The 16,489-nt window shown below is 43.9% G+C and overlaps 1 protein-coding gene across 3 annotated transcripts in view; it reads right to left on the reverse strand.

Moving 5' to 3' along the window:
- herc2 (HECT and RLD domain containing E3 ubiquitin protein ligase 2) overlaps positions 1 to 16,489 on the reverse strand; it is a 48,220-nt gene that overhangs the window by 30,810 nt on the left and 921 nt on the right. For 2 of the 3 annotated variants that reach the window (XM_083970666.1, XM_083970668.1), the window contains exons 2-31: positions 16,368 to 16,476; positions 14,941 to 15,034; positions 14,638 to 14,766; positions 12,391 to 12,613; positions 10,988 to 11,088; positions 9,337 to 9,478; positions 9,138 to 9,242; positions 8,854 to 9,025; positions 8,456 to 8,629; positions 7,915 to 8,103; positions 7,658 to 7,809; positions 7,110 to 7,267; positions 6,892 to 7,005; positions 6,045 to 6,296; positions 5,386 to 5,579; positions 5,095 to 5,295; positions 4,747 to 4,975; positions 4,487 to 4,611; positions 3,099 to 3,277; positions 2,819 to 3,003; positions 2,570 to 2,725; positions 2,290 to 2,475; positions 2,007 to 2,183; positions 1,811 to 1,914; positions 1,564 to 1,714; positions 1,265 to 1,479; positions 1,027 to 1,159; positions 689 to 816; positions 344 to 539; positions 120 to 253 (exon numbers count right to left, since the gene is read on the reverse strand). In XM_083970666.1, coding sequence (XP_083826792.1) covers positions 120 to 253; positions 344 to 539; positions 689 to 816; positions 1,027 to 1,159; positions 1,265 to 1,479; positions 1,564 to 1,714; positions 1,811 to 1,914; positions 2,007 to 2,183; positions 2,290 to 2,475; positions 2,570 to 2,725; positions 2,819 to 3,003; positions 3,099 to 3,277; positions 4,487 to 4,611; positions 4,747 to 4,975; positions 5,095 to 5,295; positions 5,386 to 5,579; positions 6,045 to 6,296; positions 6,892 to 7,005; positions 7,110 to 7,267; positions 7,658 to 7,809; positions 7,915 to 8,103; positions 8,456 to 8,629; positions 8,854 to 9,025; positions 9,138 to 9,242; positions 9,337 to 9,478; positions 10,988 to 11,088; positions 12,391 to 12,613; positions 14,638 to 14,766; positions 14,941 to 15,034; positions 16,368 to 16,439 — 4,770 coding nt within the window. In that variant the 5' untranslated portion in view covers positions 16,440 to 16,476. The remainder of the gene's footprint in view (positions 1 to 119; positions 254 to 343; positions 540 to 688; positions 817 to 1,026; positions 1,160 to 1,264; positions 1,480 to 1,563; positions 1,715 to 1,810; positions 1,915 to 2,006; positions 2,184 to 2,289; positions 2,476 to 2,569; positions 2,726 to 2,818; positions 3,004 to 3,098; positions 3,278 to 4,486; positions 4,612 to 4,746; positions 4,976 to 5,094; positions 5,296 to 5,385; positions 5,580 to 6,044; positions 6,297 to 6,891; positions 7,006 to 7,109; positions 7,268 to 7,657; positions 7,810 to 7,914; positions 8,104 to 8,455; positions 8,630 to 8,853; positions 9,026 to 9,137; positions 9,243 to 9,336; positions 9,479 to 10,987; positions 11,089 to 12,390; positions 12,614 to 14,637; positions 14,767 to 14,940; positions 15,035 to 16,367; positions 16,477 to 16,489) is intronic. The other variant, XM_083970667.1, reaches the window with a different exon arrangement.

Raw genomic sequence — 16,489 nt, forward strand, 5'->3', positions numbered from 1 at the left:
GCTGACCAAAACTTATTCTTTGGCAAAGACCTTTATCCTTGAAGAGAAACTCTTATCTTGTGCCAATTTGTGCCAATTTGCCAAAATGTTGAACTACCCTTTAAACCACATTAAAGTACCTTGGATGTCTTGCTAGTGGGGGCTTTCCTGTCAGCAGGTGCAGGGCTGATATGAACATTAAGTTCCTCTTCATTGGTCCCTTCATTCTCCAGCTTTGGCTCTTCTATGTCAGCAGACTCTGACTTTTTAGGCACTACAGAAACAGAAGACATTGAAATTCAGAAACTGTTTATATGTGAAGACAACACCGCATCATCTCAATGTAGGTTTTTAAATGAGGCACCTCTTTTTTTCCTGCGGTCCCTGATGAGTTTTTGGGTGATCCTCCTCCAGCGGGGCTGAGAGCTCAGCAGCTTCAGTTTGGACACTATAGACAGGTCATTGCTCACAGCTGGACGCAGCTCATTAAACAGGAAGCGTAGGCGATCGATGACAGGGGCACACACCTCCTTATACGAGCGTCCTTGCTCCTGATGGGTCTGAGGTAAAAAAAATAAAATAAAAAGGACATAACGTCATCTACAGCCCTTCATCTGTTCTCCTTCGCATCACAACATTTTCCACTGGGGAATTAATATATTATAAAAACAGTACTACATTATGATTCTGTTATGAGCAGCAATCATACCTTGATTAAAGAGCACTTTGCCTGGTAGACCATGCGGCACACGTCAATCACAGATTTAGGGAGGGACCTCTGTTTCCCTTGGTCCACACCCAAGGCACATTGACTGACTAGTGAAAGAGCAATGTGACCTGTGACAGGAAGAGATTTTACGCTAAAATGCAAATCAGCTCAGAGATGATTGGCTTATAACAGTTTTGCAAACTGTCGAAGGGCAGGAAAGAAAGATTTCAGTGCATCTTAGCATAACTAATAACAACAACAAAAACATTTCAGTGGCAAAGTGAGCCAAAATTAGCTTCCTTCTCATACAAGCAGTCTGAGTCTAGTTGCTAGGTTACCAAGGTCTTGATGTTTAAGCAGGCAGCAGAGCAGCAGGCGTCCGACTTCCTCCACAGGGTGCTCCGGGGGGAAGGTTATGGGTGTAATAAGATGGTACTGCTTACAGCAACGCTCTATTTGGCATAGGAAGTCCTATAGTGTCACAAACAGAAAGAAAACACAAAAAGATGACTCGGTCTTTTAGCTTCATGTTCATAGTGTTGCTTCGCTCACCAGACATTTGTCTACCGCTCGCACCTTCACAGTGTGGTCCTGAGTGTTGTTGTCGGCAATGGCCTGCAGGAAAGGCTGTGCGTGGTCGCTGAGGGTAATTCTGCGGGAGTAGAGTTTGGCCTTGTCTGGGGTGGTTGTACCCAGGGAGCTGCAGTGGTCTTCGTCCTTCTCTTCATTGTAGTTGTAGTGGATTTGACTGGTCTGCAGACCCCCAGAGAATATGGAGGACTGGAGCCATTCTGTGCAATGACATCAAAAAATTAAATCCAATACAAATGCATGCTTGAAAGAACATCTGGTTGTTTTTATTTCATTAAACCTACTGGCACATTCCCTCTCCATGGGGGACAGGGGGGTGCTCTTGGCCAGGTAGGAGGCATGGAGACCCAGTAGCAGCCCCAGATTCCTCTCTGTGTCAATAAGAGGGGAAGACAGACTGCTGAGGTCTGGAGTGGTGACTGTCTCCTGGTTAGGCTGCAAAAGATAAAGCATCACAATATCAAATACTGAAGCTAATGATAAAGTAAGATATTATTATTGTTATAAAATGTATATTGTGTTAACAGATACCTCCATATACTGGCCAACACAGAAGGCCTGCATCGACTCCCTGGTGTCCTCAAACTGCAGAGCGGCTTCCAAAGCAACCACTGGGTCCTCTCCTGCAAACTGGGCTGTGAAAGAAAAACACTCAACTTTGACAATCTATTAAAAAAAAATCTACTTTTACATTTCATGCAACAAGAAGTATGTATCTTATCATTACCCAGAACACTGTTTCCTGTTAACGACTGGGACTGAGCCTGGAAGTCCTTGATGTCGTAGACCTTTCCGTCAATTACTGTCCAGAAACCACCGTCTTTGTTGTGATTCTCCAGGTCGGCCTTGCGGATCAGGGAAACTTCCTCATTGTTCTTCGAGCTCTGGCCTGTGAAGAAGGACCCTGCCACAGCAGAATACGAGCCAGTTAGCGCAAGCCTCAAACTTGAAGTTGTGATTCTAGCAAATCCCATTTGGGACATATTCTGTTAATACAATCTGTGATATACCCATAATGCCTGGCCATGCCAGATCCTCGTTATCGTCCCTCTCGTGTCCTGGAGCCAGGTGGTTGAAACGGTCGAGGTGCTCCAGAAGACCACCGAGGAGAGGGATGGATCCGGTCTCCTGCATTAGACTTGCATCAATGGTGAGAAGGAGTAGGATGGACACCACCAACTCAGGCAGAAGCACTCCTACCAGAGAAAAGACAGCAAGGCATCAATAACTCTCTCTTAAGATATTTTTCCCTTAGTCCTCATGCTGCACAAACATTGCAAAGAGAATTACCAGTTAGATCTCCTTCAATGACACGAAAGACTTCAGCAAAGTGGCGGCGACCAGTCGAGGCGATACTTGTTGCCACTGGGAGGATGTCTCCAATGTGAGTGCACAGAAGGGCGATGTACTTCTTCAATAGAGAACCGACCCCGAGAAGTTCTGGATCTGCAGAAACAGAGGAATCACACACTGTCCATCCAGAGCTCATTTTCAAACCAGATGAATCTCAGTGTGAAGAGAAAACTCTGCGTGACTCACTGCATCCATGCACATTCTCCATGCCACTGATCCCCAGGTAGAGCTTGGCAACGAGCAGCCTCTGGAAGCGTAGCAGCAGGTCCAGAGATGCAGAGCGCTCCTTGCTGACGTGTTCTGCCTCTAAATAATTGGAGATGCGGCGAGCGACATCCTTCAACCTTGCGATGGTCTGGGAAGCGATGTTCCTATAGAAACAAATATGTAAATCTGCTAGAAAACCATGAGGGGGTTACACTGGACATAAAGTGAATTTAGTATGATTTAGGCAAAGTCCAGGTACCTCAACAGCTGCTGGACAAGCTGCACCAGAGGGAGGCTTTTTTTCCCCGCTGACTCATAGATGCCCGTGTTGATGAGGTCTTTGTCCAGCATGGTGCGACAGCGGTGCATGGTGGAGGCATTGGCCTCCTGCTCATCTATCTCCTTCTCTTTCTGTGCCTCCTTTTTCGCTTCGATATCCTGTTGTGAAAAAAAACATTAGATGTTTCCACCTCATCTAACATGAAGGGGATGTGAAGTGTTCAATCCACTGGGTCTTAGGATCTTTAATGGGATAGTTCAACATTTTGGCAAATTGGCCCATTGCCATAACCCCTATAGTCGTAGCAGTAGGTTCGTTACCTTTATTGTCGGTGCAAGCTATTTTTAGAACTGTTTCTGCAGATCCAGAACTTCTCGGGGTTGGTTCCCTATTGAAGAGCGAGCTGCTCAGAGCTACGCTACGGAGGCTAATGGGATTTCTTGGTTTCCCTCATCAAACTCATCAAATACACAATCCAACAACTCCAAAACGCTCTGGTGGACAAGTTGTGACCTGCACATTCACCACGCTATGAGATAATAACAGAACGTTACGAGACAAGCAATCACAAGCAAGCTGTACATAAACACACATTCTTTGTAACCAATCAGTGAACTAAAAATGGTTTAAAGCATTTCAAAAGTACATAAATATGCACTCACAGCACTACTGGATTTTGTTTAAAGTTATAGGTCCCATGTTTTACACTTCTCCTGTTCTTTATTTGAAGTGCTGTTTAATAATCAGATACATTTGTGGTTTTAAGGACAAAATACCATCTCAGTGAAGTTTAACACCACCTGTCTGACTTAGCAACAGGTCAGTGATCCAATCATCACTCTTCTGATTGTCTGACTGTTTTCTGACTGCTGCATAAACAAATAGCATATTTCAGGTAAAGCCAGTTTAAAGGCTCGGTTTCTGAACACAGGCTGTGTGCACTTCTCTGCGGATTGAGGCTCTGATGCTTTAGTGTTAAAATAGAACCTAGACCCGATTTATAATCAAATAACACATCTACTTTTACATAACATGGGACCATAACCATTCTGTACACTTTCAGTGACTCCTCTAACAGACTCTCATTAGCCTCCGTAGCGTAGCTCTGAGCAGCTCGCGGCTCTGCTCCGCCATTCTAAAAATATCTTGTACCGACAATCAAAGGTTACCTATTTGTAAGACTATAGGGATTATGGCAAAGGGCCAATTTTCCAAAATGTTGAACTATCCCTTTAAATTCAATTAGGCTCTCAGGCCAAAAACAAAGCTTCATCAACATTTTGTTACATGAACGGATGAGGATATGTTGCCATAAATACACTGAAGATGATGGGAGTAAAGTGATGGCTCATGTTGAAGACTCTGACCTGTATCTCAGCAGTGATGGCTGCATTCAGTGCAGATTCCAACCCCCCATCCGCCATTAAGCTGCTGACCAGCAGGTCAATCATGAAGCGACGTCCAGGGCTCACACTCATCTCGTTTCCAGATGCTGGAGAAAAAAAAAGAAAGAAAAAAAAAACTCAATCTCCCCAGTTCTCACAGAGTCTCCACTTCATATGACAATTACGTTGAGTGAGTTAATGGACTATTAAGTGCCCATTACGGTGCATAATAGATGCCTCACCAGCATTAGGCAGAAGTGAGGATAAGGCCCTCGCTCGCTCCTCAGCAGTGGGCAGCAGCACTGACCAGCCACTCTGGAGGACGGCTTGGGCAGCTGCTTGCACCGTGTTGAGCACCCCGGCATTGCTCGCAAGCACCACCACTGTTTGCTTCAGGTTGTTAAGCAGCACACTGCCGAGCCCCAGTCCTAGCTCCTCCGGATCCACCTGGTTACTGATGGCTGCGTGGAGCTGAGGACAGAGAGGGTTTTAAAATGTTATCTACTGCTGTGACAAACTGCAACGTCGAAAAAATGACTGGGCACGGTAACATCTGACCACAAAACAGCTGAAAACAGACTACTGCCTACCTGCAGCCTGAGCAGGTTGAGGGTGGAGACTACCATGCACTCCTTCTCCTGTGGGGGAGGCCAGTCCGAGCTGCCGTCCATCCCCTCGCTGACCTGCCGCAGCAGCAGGTCCAGCTGCTCAAAGGTCATAGGGCACACGTCCACCACAAAGGGCACACGCTGCCCAACAGACCACTCTGAGCACGAGGACCAGGCGAAGCTCTGAAAACAAACAAATACTGTGTGCTGAACCCGTCTTCAATCGTATCAAGGGTTGACGGATAGATCAGTGGTGACAGCTGCGTGCATTACCTGTCCTGGGCCACAGGAGATGCCCACTATGTGTTTGGCGTTGAGTCCTGGAAGTGCCTTAGGCTGCTTCTTGTTAGAAAACAATGTATCAAAGTGCTGTAGTTTATCGTTGCTGCCCCAACTGTGCACCTCTCCGTCGTCAGTGAGAGCAAGGCAGTGGGTGGATCCCACAGCCACATCCACTACTTTCTTCCCTGATTGCAGAAATAAGAGACAGAGATCAGTTTTTGTATTCTAAAAGCTTTTTTTTCAGTAACCCTTTAATTTACAGGTCGCTAATTACACGATAATGTCAGGAAATAGCCAAGAAATAACAAGTAATTGTGTCATAATGTCTAGAAATAGCCCAGAAATAACAGTCATTTCATAGTAATGTCGAGAAATATAGCCAAGAAATAAGGATTGATTGCGTACAAATAGCCCAGAAATAACGGTCAATTGCAAGGACATGGTGGAGAAAAATTCTGGCCTTTCCCTAAAAATTCAAAGCATGAAAAGCATGTGTAATCTTTTGCCTTTATGAAAAACATGACATTACTATGAAATAGATTGTTATTTCTAGGCTATTTCTTGACATTACTACACAATTAATTGTTATTTCTTGACTATTTCTTGACAAAATTAAAGGGTTACCGAATTTTCATATATAGTGAACTCACCCTGTAAACTGTCAAGCAACTTTGGGTAGCGGACGTGCTCATCAGTGCCATGGCCTAGACGCTGATTGTCTCCTTTTCCCCAGGTGTACACTTGACCATCTTTGGTGAGGGCCACTGAAAACTGGCTGCCGCAGCACACCTTCACTATGTCCAGGTCCTGCAGCTTCTCCACCAGCTTGGGTGTTTTGCAGCCGTCGCTGCCTCCTCGGCCCAGTTTGCCGTAGTCGCCGTCCCCCCAGGACCAGATCTGACCTGCGGAAACGTACAGAGTGTGAATAATTCAATACTGCTGCAGTTTGAGTGATTTGATTTGTAGGGCTGCCCCCAAATAGTCCACCAAGAAGTCATTAGTCAACCTAAATTTCATTGGTTGATTGGGTGCAGAAAAAAAAAAAACGAAAAAAAAAAAAAAATTGGAGCTGTGTCTTGTCAAAATTAAGTCAAAATCTAGGCTATAGGGCTTTTAATTTGAAGGGCCAGATACAGAAAGTTGTGACACTCACTGTCAGTTTTTTTTTTTACAGGGAAGGTCCCTGCGACATTGCGGTTGTTAGACAGTTAACTATTGATATCATGTCAGGCAAGAAATCTAAAATCTGGAATAATTTTTGAGATATAAATACTGCTTTGTATTTCTCTGCAATGTAGCAAACTGTTACAATATTATTTAACATTCTATCTCAGCCCTGGAATTTAAACTGTCTTGTTGCTCCCCAATATATACTATATGCGATGACTATGGCTCGTCGCATATATATATATTGGGGCTCCTAAATGACGACTACTGGTTGACCAAGAAAATCCTGGGTTGGGGGCAGCCCTAGTGATTTGTGACTTGTCTTCTTACCATTTTCTGTCACAGCAAGTGTTTGTGCATCACCGCTCCCACATGCCACATCCACCACCTTCAGGCCCTTTAGTGCTGTCACCAGCATGGGTGTAGTCTGGTCCTCGCTAGAGCCTAAAACCCAATCAAAAGATAATTCTTTTTTTAGTGTTTAAAAAGACAGAGATGTTATTATAGCCAAGACTGTCTCCTGCAGATTCAATACAGAAGCAGCTCACCATGCCCAAGTCGACCGTAGTTGCCCCTGCCCCAGGTATACAGCTCCCCATCGGCCGTGACTGCAGCGCTGTATGTGCTCCCACAAGCAACATGAACCACATGCTTTCCTGTCTGTTTCCCATTGAAGGCTGCAATGATTTTAGGCTCTTCCAGATACCTGAACGACAGCAGAAATGGAGAAGACAGATGAGTGGAATTCTTCTTCTGACAGTTAAATATTTGCATTCTTCAGTTTGGCATTGGCAGCTGAGCAAGCTGTCTTTGATCTACAACCATGAAATATTGATGGGAATGTCCTAGATTTGGGATACACTGTAATATATATTTTCACTATCTGCTCAATCAATTATTTAATTTAGCTGAATGGATTTAGTGCCCCAGATAGATGCCCAAACTACAGCTTTACTGTTGTAGGTGAACATCTCAGATCAAACTGCTTCTAACTTAGAGACACTTAATTTATTATATGAAGGGACGAGATGGAAATAACTAACGGGGTGTTTCTTGAGAAATTTAAAAGTCAACATGGTTTTCTCAAGCTACATACGTGGTGTCTCCATGTCCAAGACGGCCACCGTCCCCGCAGCCCCAGGAGAACACCTCCCCGTTGGATGACAGAGCCAAGTAGTGCTGCCCATCAGGATGAGCTGCCAGCTTTATGATCTTCCTGGAGCTCAGACAGTGGATTAGCATGGGAGCCTGCAATAACAAAAAATCACTGACTTTTAGTCTGCAGCAGACACAGACATTGCTTTTGTCAGACTGACACTAGTTTATTAGGTGGGTGTAAACAGTTCAACGGACCAGGGTGGTGCTCTTGTAGTTCTGGGTGTAAACAGCATTACTGCTGGAAAGGATGAGGAAGCCTTTTTCTGAACAGACAATTTGTGCCACTCCAAGGCTGGACAGGGATTTACACTCAATGGGTCCGCTAACATTAGCATAAAGTTTCCAGCCCAGCAGACCCCAGGCAATCACCTCCTGCAAGGTCCCCTGGAACAGAGAGAGACAGAGAGGGGGACAAAGTCAGTGATTGTTTGCTGTCATATCTCCTTTGGCTACAAGGAGAATAATTATTTATGGTCATGCATTTTAAATAACCCCTTATAAATAACTGCAGCTCCGCCCTTTTCCAAAGGAAGATTGATGATGACCATGTTTATCCAGCTTTTTGTCCCACCACAATTATACCAGTAAATAGGGCACAGAGATATATATGGCACAAACATGATAAAACAGGCCTGTAATTCAAGCAATGAGAGGGGGAGGAAGTAGCATCACTGACCTAAAAGACAAAAATAAACAAGTCACTTAAGCTGTGCCGTTTTATAAAAAGAGTCGTCACCTTGTGCGATGTGGGGGAGTTGCAGTGTGGGGGGCTGCACGGAGCGGCCAAGCGGTCGAGGTGGGCCATGATGACCACGGCTGTTTGTCGGAGGTCGATGGCCAGGTCGTTATCCTGGGGCAAGGTCAGGTAGCGCAGGAAACTCTCGTTCGGACTCAAAGGGGATGTGAGGATCTGGAAATCGCAGCAATCAGCCGCAAAGTACTCATTAGCTTGATTGTGAAACAGGGGCAGAGGAGCACAGGTATTTTAAGAAAACTGTTCCCAAGCAACGCATCAGGCTACAGATCTCCAGGCTACGTTTTCTTTGAGAGGATTCTTGTTCTCTCGTCGTCTTATCTTCAAACTATCTATAAAAAGAAATACTGCTCCATTTCTAACATCCATTTGAGTTTTACCTCACTTTCCTCTTCAGGAACGGGCTCTTCGTTACTGCCGTGTATGTTCTGAAAGCGCTGCAGGAAGGGTAACAGAGGAGCGCTTGTTCCCTGGGTGGAGCGCTCGTTGTCCATCTCTCTAGTGCCACTTTCCCAAAGGCGCAGCAGTAACAGAACGGCAGACAGCAGCTGACTGGAAAAAAAAAAACAGAGGATGAGAGGGTCAAGTCAGCAAGTCAGTGCATTGTAACCACGGATGGATATCAACGTAGGCAAATAAGCAGTAAGGAAAGGTGTCTGGTTACCTGAGAGTGCCCCTCTGTACAGCCAGCTCCAGCAGGATGGCCAGGACGAGGTGCTGGTCGTGCAGAGGAATGTTGCCTTTGGTGGTGGCGCTTCCGTGTACATCACTAGTCCCAGAGGAGAGAACAACTGGGAGTCAACGAGATGCTAAGACGTGTTTCGTTATGTAGACAAACAGCAACTGCTCGGCGGATAACAAACCTGAGGAACTTGGTGGCCCTCTCGACAACCTCCAGCCACACCGATGACACGGTCCCCTCATCAAACAGTGTGGCCTCTGGGAGCGCACGCAAGGCATCCAGAGACTCCTGGAGAAGCTCGCTGCAAAGGTCTGCATCATCACCTGGAATGAAGCATAGAGCCTGTTTTGTAACATGAGTAACATGACTGAATATGAATTCACAGTTTCCAAACTTCAGCAACTGACAGATGGGGAAGATTATGATATTTTTACAATATATTCAAATGTAAATCAAAAACCAAAATGCTTTTCCTGTACACACACATATATATAATGAAACGCACATTTCAAACTTGTTCAAAACAGACTTCCTTAGCTCAGGGGTTCCCAAACTTTTCCATGGCAAGGCCCCCTGAATAGCATTAGCTTCTGGCCGGGGACCCCATTTTCAAACCCACTGAGATTTGAAACAGTTAACGGTTAATGTTAATAGTTAATGGTCATGATGATGTCATAAATGACAGGTAATCAGAAAGATGAGCAAGGCAAGTAAGGTTTGATATGTTATATTATCATAAATTAGATTTTATAATAACGCCCAAAATACAATAATTTGATTTTATTTTGTTATTTGCATTTGTTGTCATCTTCCCTCCAATTTACTGAAGACCCCCTAGGACCCTCTGGCAGCCCCAGCCCCCACTTTGAAAACCACTGCCTTACCTCACCTTATGGCAAAGGAGAACCATTTTTACATGACTCACTGTGAGATAACCTTCAAACAACAACTTCAACTGGTAACCCCTCTGACTGGTGGCTGCTACAGTCCTGCTAAAACCATATCTCTTTATGCCGCGTCAGGATTTACACATGTATTCATTCAGCAGGTGGTGGATGAAAGAACACATAGCTGCGCTTCTGCTGTTCTCACAGTGTATTCCAGGAACACAGCTAGACTGAGGATGAGAGGCTTAGCTGCGTGTGTGTGTGTGTGTGCTGCTCATGTTACAGGAAGGCTACAGACGAGAGGTCGGCTCTTTGTTCACGCCCAGTCCCAGTGGACAGGCAGCAGCTCTCCGCCTCATTTCAGTACATGTAACAAAACATCATCTCTGCTTGCAAAGCTGACGATGAAGGATTTTAAGCCAACTCAGCCACCGGCAGAGCTGTTAATTATTAGACTTAATCAGGCTGTGACTGATATGCTGGGGTACTGGTTACTCATTATACTGTATATTAGCAACACAATGCAATCCAGACTCAACTCCATGGTCTTGTTTGAGGTCACAGTCTGGTGGTGGTGTACTGGTTTTACTAGATTCTGTTACATTACTATTATATTACATATATTGCACTTCTGACGCTAATGTTTTTGCATTTTCCTATGTTAATGCATGAAAATTCAGAAAACACATTTAAACAAATGACCAATTTTCATGTAAGATCCATTATCACAGAAAGTTCACCCTGACCCTGTCCCGCCACACCACAGTCTCCTGCTAAAACCATACCAGTGGAAACGATGCCAGAGTTGTTGACTCGGGGCTGCATGTAAAGTGGTGCTAAGCGTTGATCAGCAGCTGCTAAACAAAGCTCCATCACCATGACAGCAGCTGTCATCGCTACAAGTAGAGGTAGAAACATCTTCACTGTGAGTATCAGTGCTCTTACCTGACCTCCAGGCCCGACGCAGGAAAGCAAAGGCAAAGGAGAGAGCTGCCCTGGAGCCGACTCTGGCCAAACCTTCAACACCTTTACTGACTGGACGAGGGCTGGAAGAGCAGAAAGCAACAACACAGGGATCATCTCAGACTCGTCAGTGACATTTACTAATTTGATTATACCGAGTGCTGGGAGATCATGCACAGATCTCTGGGTGTAGGGAAGGCTTCTCAGGGATATATAGAATAGAAATGATAGTAAACACAATGCCTAGACCAGAGAGCAACTGAAGAAATTCTACAATCTGATAATTCAGCAGAAAAATCATAAGCACACATTATAATGACAAAGAGAGCAGTAGCTAAACATGTGTTAAGAAATGTGGAACAAAATAGGGCTGTAAGCACAAAGATGTATAGGCCACTGTGCTTAAGAGGCCTACAAGGGGAAAGTAGCAGGCTTTCATACACTAAGCTACAGGGTTTAACTCACATTATCACGAGCAATCTACAAGTCAGAGTGCTGTACTATGAATATATATATAAACACACATTCTTTGTAACCAATCAGTGAACTAAAACTGGTTTGAAGCATTTCAAAAGTACAAAATAAGCACTCACAGCAATACTTTAACTTTAAAGTTATAGGTCCCATGTTTTACACTTCTCCTGTTCTTTATTTGAAGTGCTGATCAATAATCAGATACATTTGTGGTTTAAAGGACGAAATACCATCTCTGTGAAGTTTAACACCTCCTCTCTGACTTCCCTCTGGGGCTCTAGTAGCAACAAGTCAGTTATCCAATCCCCTCTCTTCTGATTGGCTGACTGTTTTCTGACTGTTTTCTGACTGGCTGCATAAACAAATAGCATATTTCGGGTAAAGCCAGTTTAAAGGCTCTGAACACCGGCTGTGTGCACTTCTCTGTGGATTGAGGCTCCGATGCTTCAGTGTTAAAACAGAACCTAGACCTGATCTATAATCAAACAACACATCTACTTTTACATAACTTGGGACCATAAACATTCAGTGGCTCCTCTAACAGACTCTACCCTTTCACCTGAAAAGCACAAGCAGATCCTTCAGGTTTGTGTGTCTGTCATGGTGTGACTAGAACTAAATCAATTCATTTACTGCAACTGCTGAGTGAAGACAAGATATTTTAACACTCTCCTTTTATTCTTTAAACCATCTTGTCATGTGCAGGGTCACGGGGGGGCTAGGACCCTATCCTAAGCCTGAACCGATCACCATCACATGACTGACCACATGCTCCCTTACATTCATACCTACATTCAATTTAAAATGTGTGGTCCATCTAATCCTGGTTATTCCTGTCGTGAGGTGACGGCACTAATGTAACACAACAGCAGCCTTTCATCTCACTACTCTAGATTCATTTTTTTTTTTACCCCTTGTTCTCAGCAGCAGGCACCGGTGGGCTGGGGGGCATCTTCCAGCGGACCTTGAACTTCTCCTCCATCATGCTGTGGCTCAGAGAGATGAGGTAGCGCTCCAGGATGACCAGGCGCTGGCGCAGGCGCTGGGCGGACAGAGTGCTTTTGGCCATCTGACCGGAGAGCTTCTGCTGATCGTCAACCAGCACCATCAGACAGTCCTTCAGCTCACCCTCATCTACACACACAGGGAATGGGAAAGAAATTATCATCAAGGAAGTTACTTTTTGCAGGAAAATATATGAACAGATTATTTTGAGTGCTACAAGAGCCAAATGATTTTTAATAAAAAATATATTTGAAAGTCATTTTGTTCTTCAATGTATTATTAACCCGTCTACTATTTCCCATGAAGCTTTTTCTTCTGCAATTTGAAACTACATTATTCCTAGCTGCCTTGTCGTACCTTATTATTCACAGTATATGAAATATATAATTCACCAGAAATCTTACACTGAGGCTTTTAGCATGGGACAATAAAGGCCCATGCTAAAAGAAAATAAGGGCTCTTTTTGAGTGACTTTGTGTGACCACAAGCACTTCAATAAATCTATCATCAATTTAAAAATATAAACAAAAAACATCAAAGAGTGAGACCTTTTTTTTTTCCTGTAAACATACTGCAGCATTTTAATAATTCAAGATGCAATGTTGCCATAAAGGTTTTATTTTTAACTCTTAAGTTACAAGATTTATAAGGGATTTATAAAAAAGATACTGAAGGCTCTGGAAAAAAAACAACCACATCTTTTTTATTACACCAAGAGCAACAATGGTCTTTCAAGAGGGTCTTCTCAGTGCATTAGATGTAGCCTTCACTGTTTAATGAAAAAAATTAATAGACCACGTCCAAAATATTTCCCCACTGGCAGTGGCCCCCAATCACAACCAGCCCTTTGTTCTGATCTGTTTCAAGAGAAAATGCTTCATTATGTGTCCGCACAGCATGGCTGCAGGGAAGACACGATGGGCCAAAATAGCAGGTCTGAAATCCACTTAAGCTTTCTGTAAGCCAGACTGGCCTGAAGTTGTATGAGCCACACAAGAGTCAGCTGTGCTGGGCTGTCAGGACAGATATGTATCCCAGTCAGACAAAGTCTCTTACTATTTATTATGCATCACTATGGTTTAAAGTAACTGCTGCTGAAGAAACACAAAAATCAGGGAGGACAGAGTAAAAAGTGGAAATACACTGCCAGCTGTCAAAGCAAATCTGTCATGTGTCTGTCCACCGTCATGATTTCAAAAACAATAGCTCTGGTTTTGAGCTGCAAATGCTGAGATCAACATGTTTGAGATATCTGAGCGCTCAATAGAAAAGCAGGAAGTATGCTGTTTGAACTTTTAGCATCAATGACTTGTTCCTGTAGCGATCCAGTTACACTGTACAATCAGACCAGGCGTCATTTCCTGGCTCAGTCAATAAAATAAGAAGAGAAGCAGCCAAGCAGCTACTAGCAAATTTCACTAGGCATGTCAACCATGGCCCCCCCCCCCCCCCCCCCGACGCACATTGCTTATCTCCCACCACCACAACACCGTCCCACCCAGTCCTGCTTGTAAACACACAGCTTGGGTGAAAGACGCTACCCCTGCACCGGACGACATTATAACACCTACCAAGATTACACTCTGCAGGGGTAAAAATAACCACTCCTCCTCCTTCGACCTGCGGGGTGCGAGCTGTCATTTCAAGAGTTTCCACACTTCACGTGCCAGCAAGACATGTGTACATGGGCCGACGTGAAACTGTTAAACCGAGAGGGCTGACCATGTGTCGAAATGGTCAGTGTCAGTGTATCTGGTCAACATTTAAAAGTTGTGAAACCGTGTGCTGTCAACATGGTATTAATTACCCTACTTGGAAACTGAAAGGCACGAAATAACAACACCCACAACAGGAGATCGGGGACATATTGTAGTTGGCTGCTTGCAACGGGATATAGTGTATCCTGACACATTTCAACTTGGGCAACATCCTCTCCGCTTGTCTTTCCATTTCAAAACTGACTTTTAAAACAAAAACGATCTGTGTCCAGGTGAGGATTTAAGCTTCCATATCAGAAATCCTTAAAACAACACATGCCTTAGCAATCCTGCTGTAAACAGGAAGAAAACTGGAGTAGTGTAGATGACAGGTGAAAACATAGCAAGAGAAGTGTCTTAAAAATCAATAGATAGTGATGTGGACTGGACACACACCTGGTTGCCGCCCCCAGTCCCAGGTCTCAATGATGGAATGATGCACAGATGTTAATGTTTCCTCCTCTTCTTTCTTTTCTTTGTCATTGGGTTCATCCTTCTTCTGAGCTCCAAAGCAGTCGCAGTCTTCTAAAAGTAGTTTAAAAAAAATTAAAATCCTGTCATTGACCTTCAATTCTTTCAGTAAGGTTAATGTGCGGCCCTGGTCCGTGGCTCACATACCATCCTGTTCTCACAAACACATTTCCAGACACATGTAAATCAGTCAGAAACATAGAGGGGAAGTGAATGTTGCGATCTCACCTGGGTGTGCTGATTCTTCTCCGTTGAATGATATTTCCTCATCTTTTACCATTTCATTCCACATCTCGCTCAGTCCCTCCAGAGAGAACGCACGCTGCCAAAGGAAGTAAGAAAGTGAAAATCAGTCCACGCTTTACATATTTAAAATGTATATCCAAACATTTACGCATGTATTTGCCTTATAAATTCTTCAAAGGTCATGTCACAGACAGGTTACCATCAGTTACCTTCAAAATGATTCTGCAATCATCATTGCCTGCATCTTATTCATCTTTTAATTATAAAACAACCACTGCAAACACACAGTCTTCCATCTGTTTAAGTCATGGACAAACATCTGTTGTGTTGTGTTTATAACCCAGCTGAGGAAATGAACACAAACAAGCTACAATCAAAATAGAGAGGACAAAACAGCTGCATCATCTACATGATCCAAATGATCCAAGGATACAGCTGCAGTAAAAAAATTGTGTCATCACTCTGGTGTTGCACCATTCATCCGTCGCTTTGCTTTACTAAGAAAAACACACAAGTGGAAAGTCAGCTCTTGTTTTTGAAGATCTGACATCTTAAATGTCAAAAACGCGGCACGCCAATGACACCAGACCAGATACATTAAAACTAAAGCTATCTTCAGAACTGCAGAGACGCAGCCAACGGTGGGAAAACATGACACCGCTCTTTAATTTTAGTCCTCATTTGGTAGCGCAAACCAATTTTCAAGTTCAGGCTGAGTCCAGACAGGCTGCAATTTGTGGAGGTGAGAGCAGACAGCTTGTTGCCAGGCCCGTTTGTTGGAACGAGACAGTCGATTCAGCTTTGTCTCCCACTTGTCTCTCAGCTGATCACAGATTGATCATGACCTCCTAAATTACTACTAACACAAGTCTGTTTCCACAACATAAACATAGACAAATCTTTGCCATTTAATTATAGACAACATCTTATTTACCAAGCACAAGAGAAATACATGAAAAACAATAATCATCTGTGCAAGAGGCCTGATACAGTCTGCAGGTCAGTGGTTGCAGATATGTGACCTGCTTTGACAGTTTCTGACAACAAACGTAGCCTCCATAGATCAACTCTGTTTGATTCAGACTGCACTGAAACAGCGGGATTCTGGGTGTTTAAAAAAAATGTTTTACTACAGAGGCGCATGCAGCTTCTGTGATTTGTATTTATTGTCAGACACTGTGGAAAATGTTTTTTTGGGGGAAGATGAGACAGACATCCCCCCAGTATAACAACTGACAGCAGATAAGGGATGAAGCGGTTTGCAAAGATGAAGATTAAGCCAAGCCAAACACAAGACTAAAGACAATGCAAATTGTCAAACTTGAATCGATTTTCATTACATGACCCTTTAAGAAAAGCTTGTCCTGTACATCTATCCATGACCCCCTCCTTTCATGGGATACACGTACCTGTAGGTCCATCTTCAACCACTTGTCATGAAATCGCAGCTGAGCATTGAGGGTAAAGGATGGAGAGGGCATCTTCTCCTCACCTCTCCTGGCTGCAAATGCAGCCAACCTGTAAGACAAGG

Source organism: Trachurus trachurus (assembly GCF_905171665.1).
Source record: "Trachurus trachurus genome assembly, chromosome: 4".
In the NCBI taxonomy this organism is placed as follows: domain Eukaryota; kingdom Metazoa; phylum Chordata; class Actinopteri; order Carangiformes; family Carangidae; genus Trachurus; species Trachurus trachurus.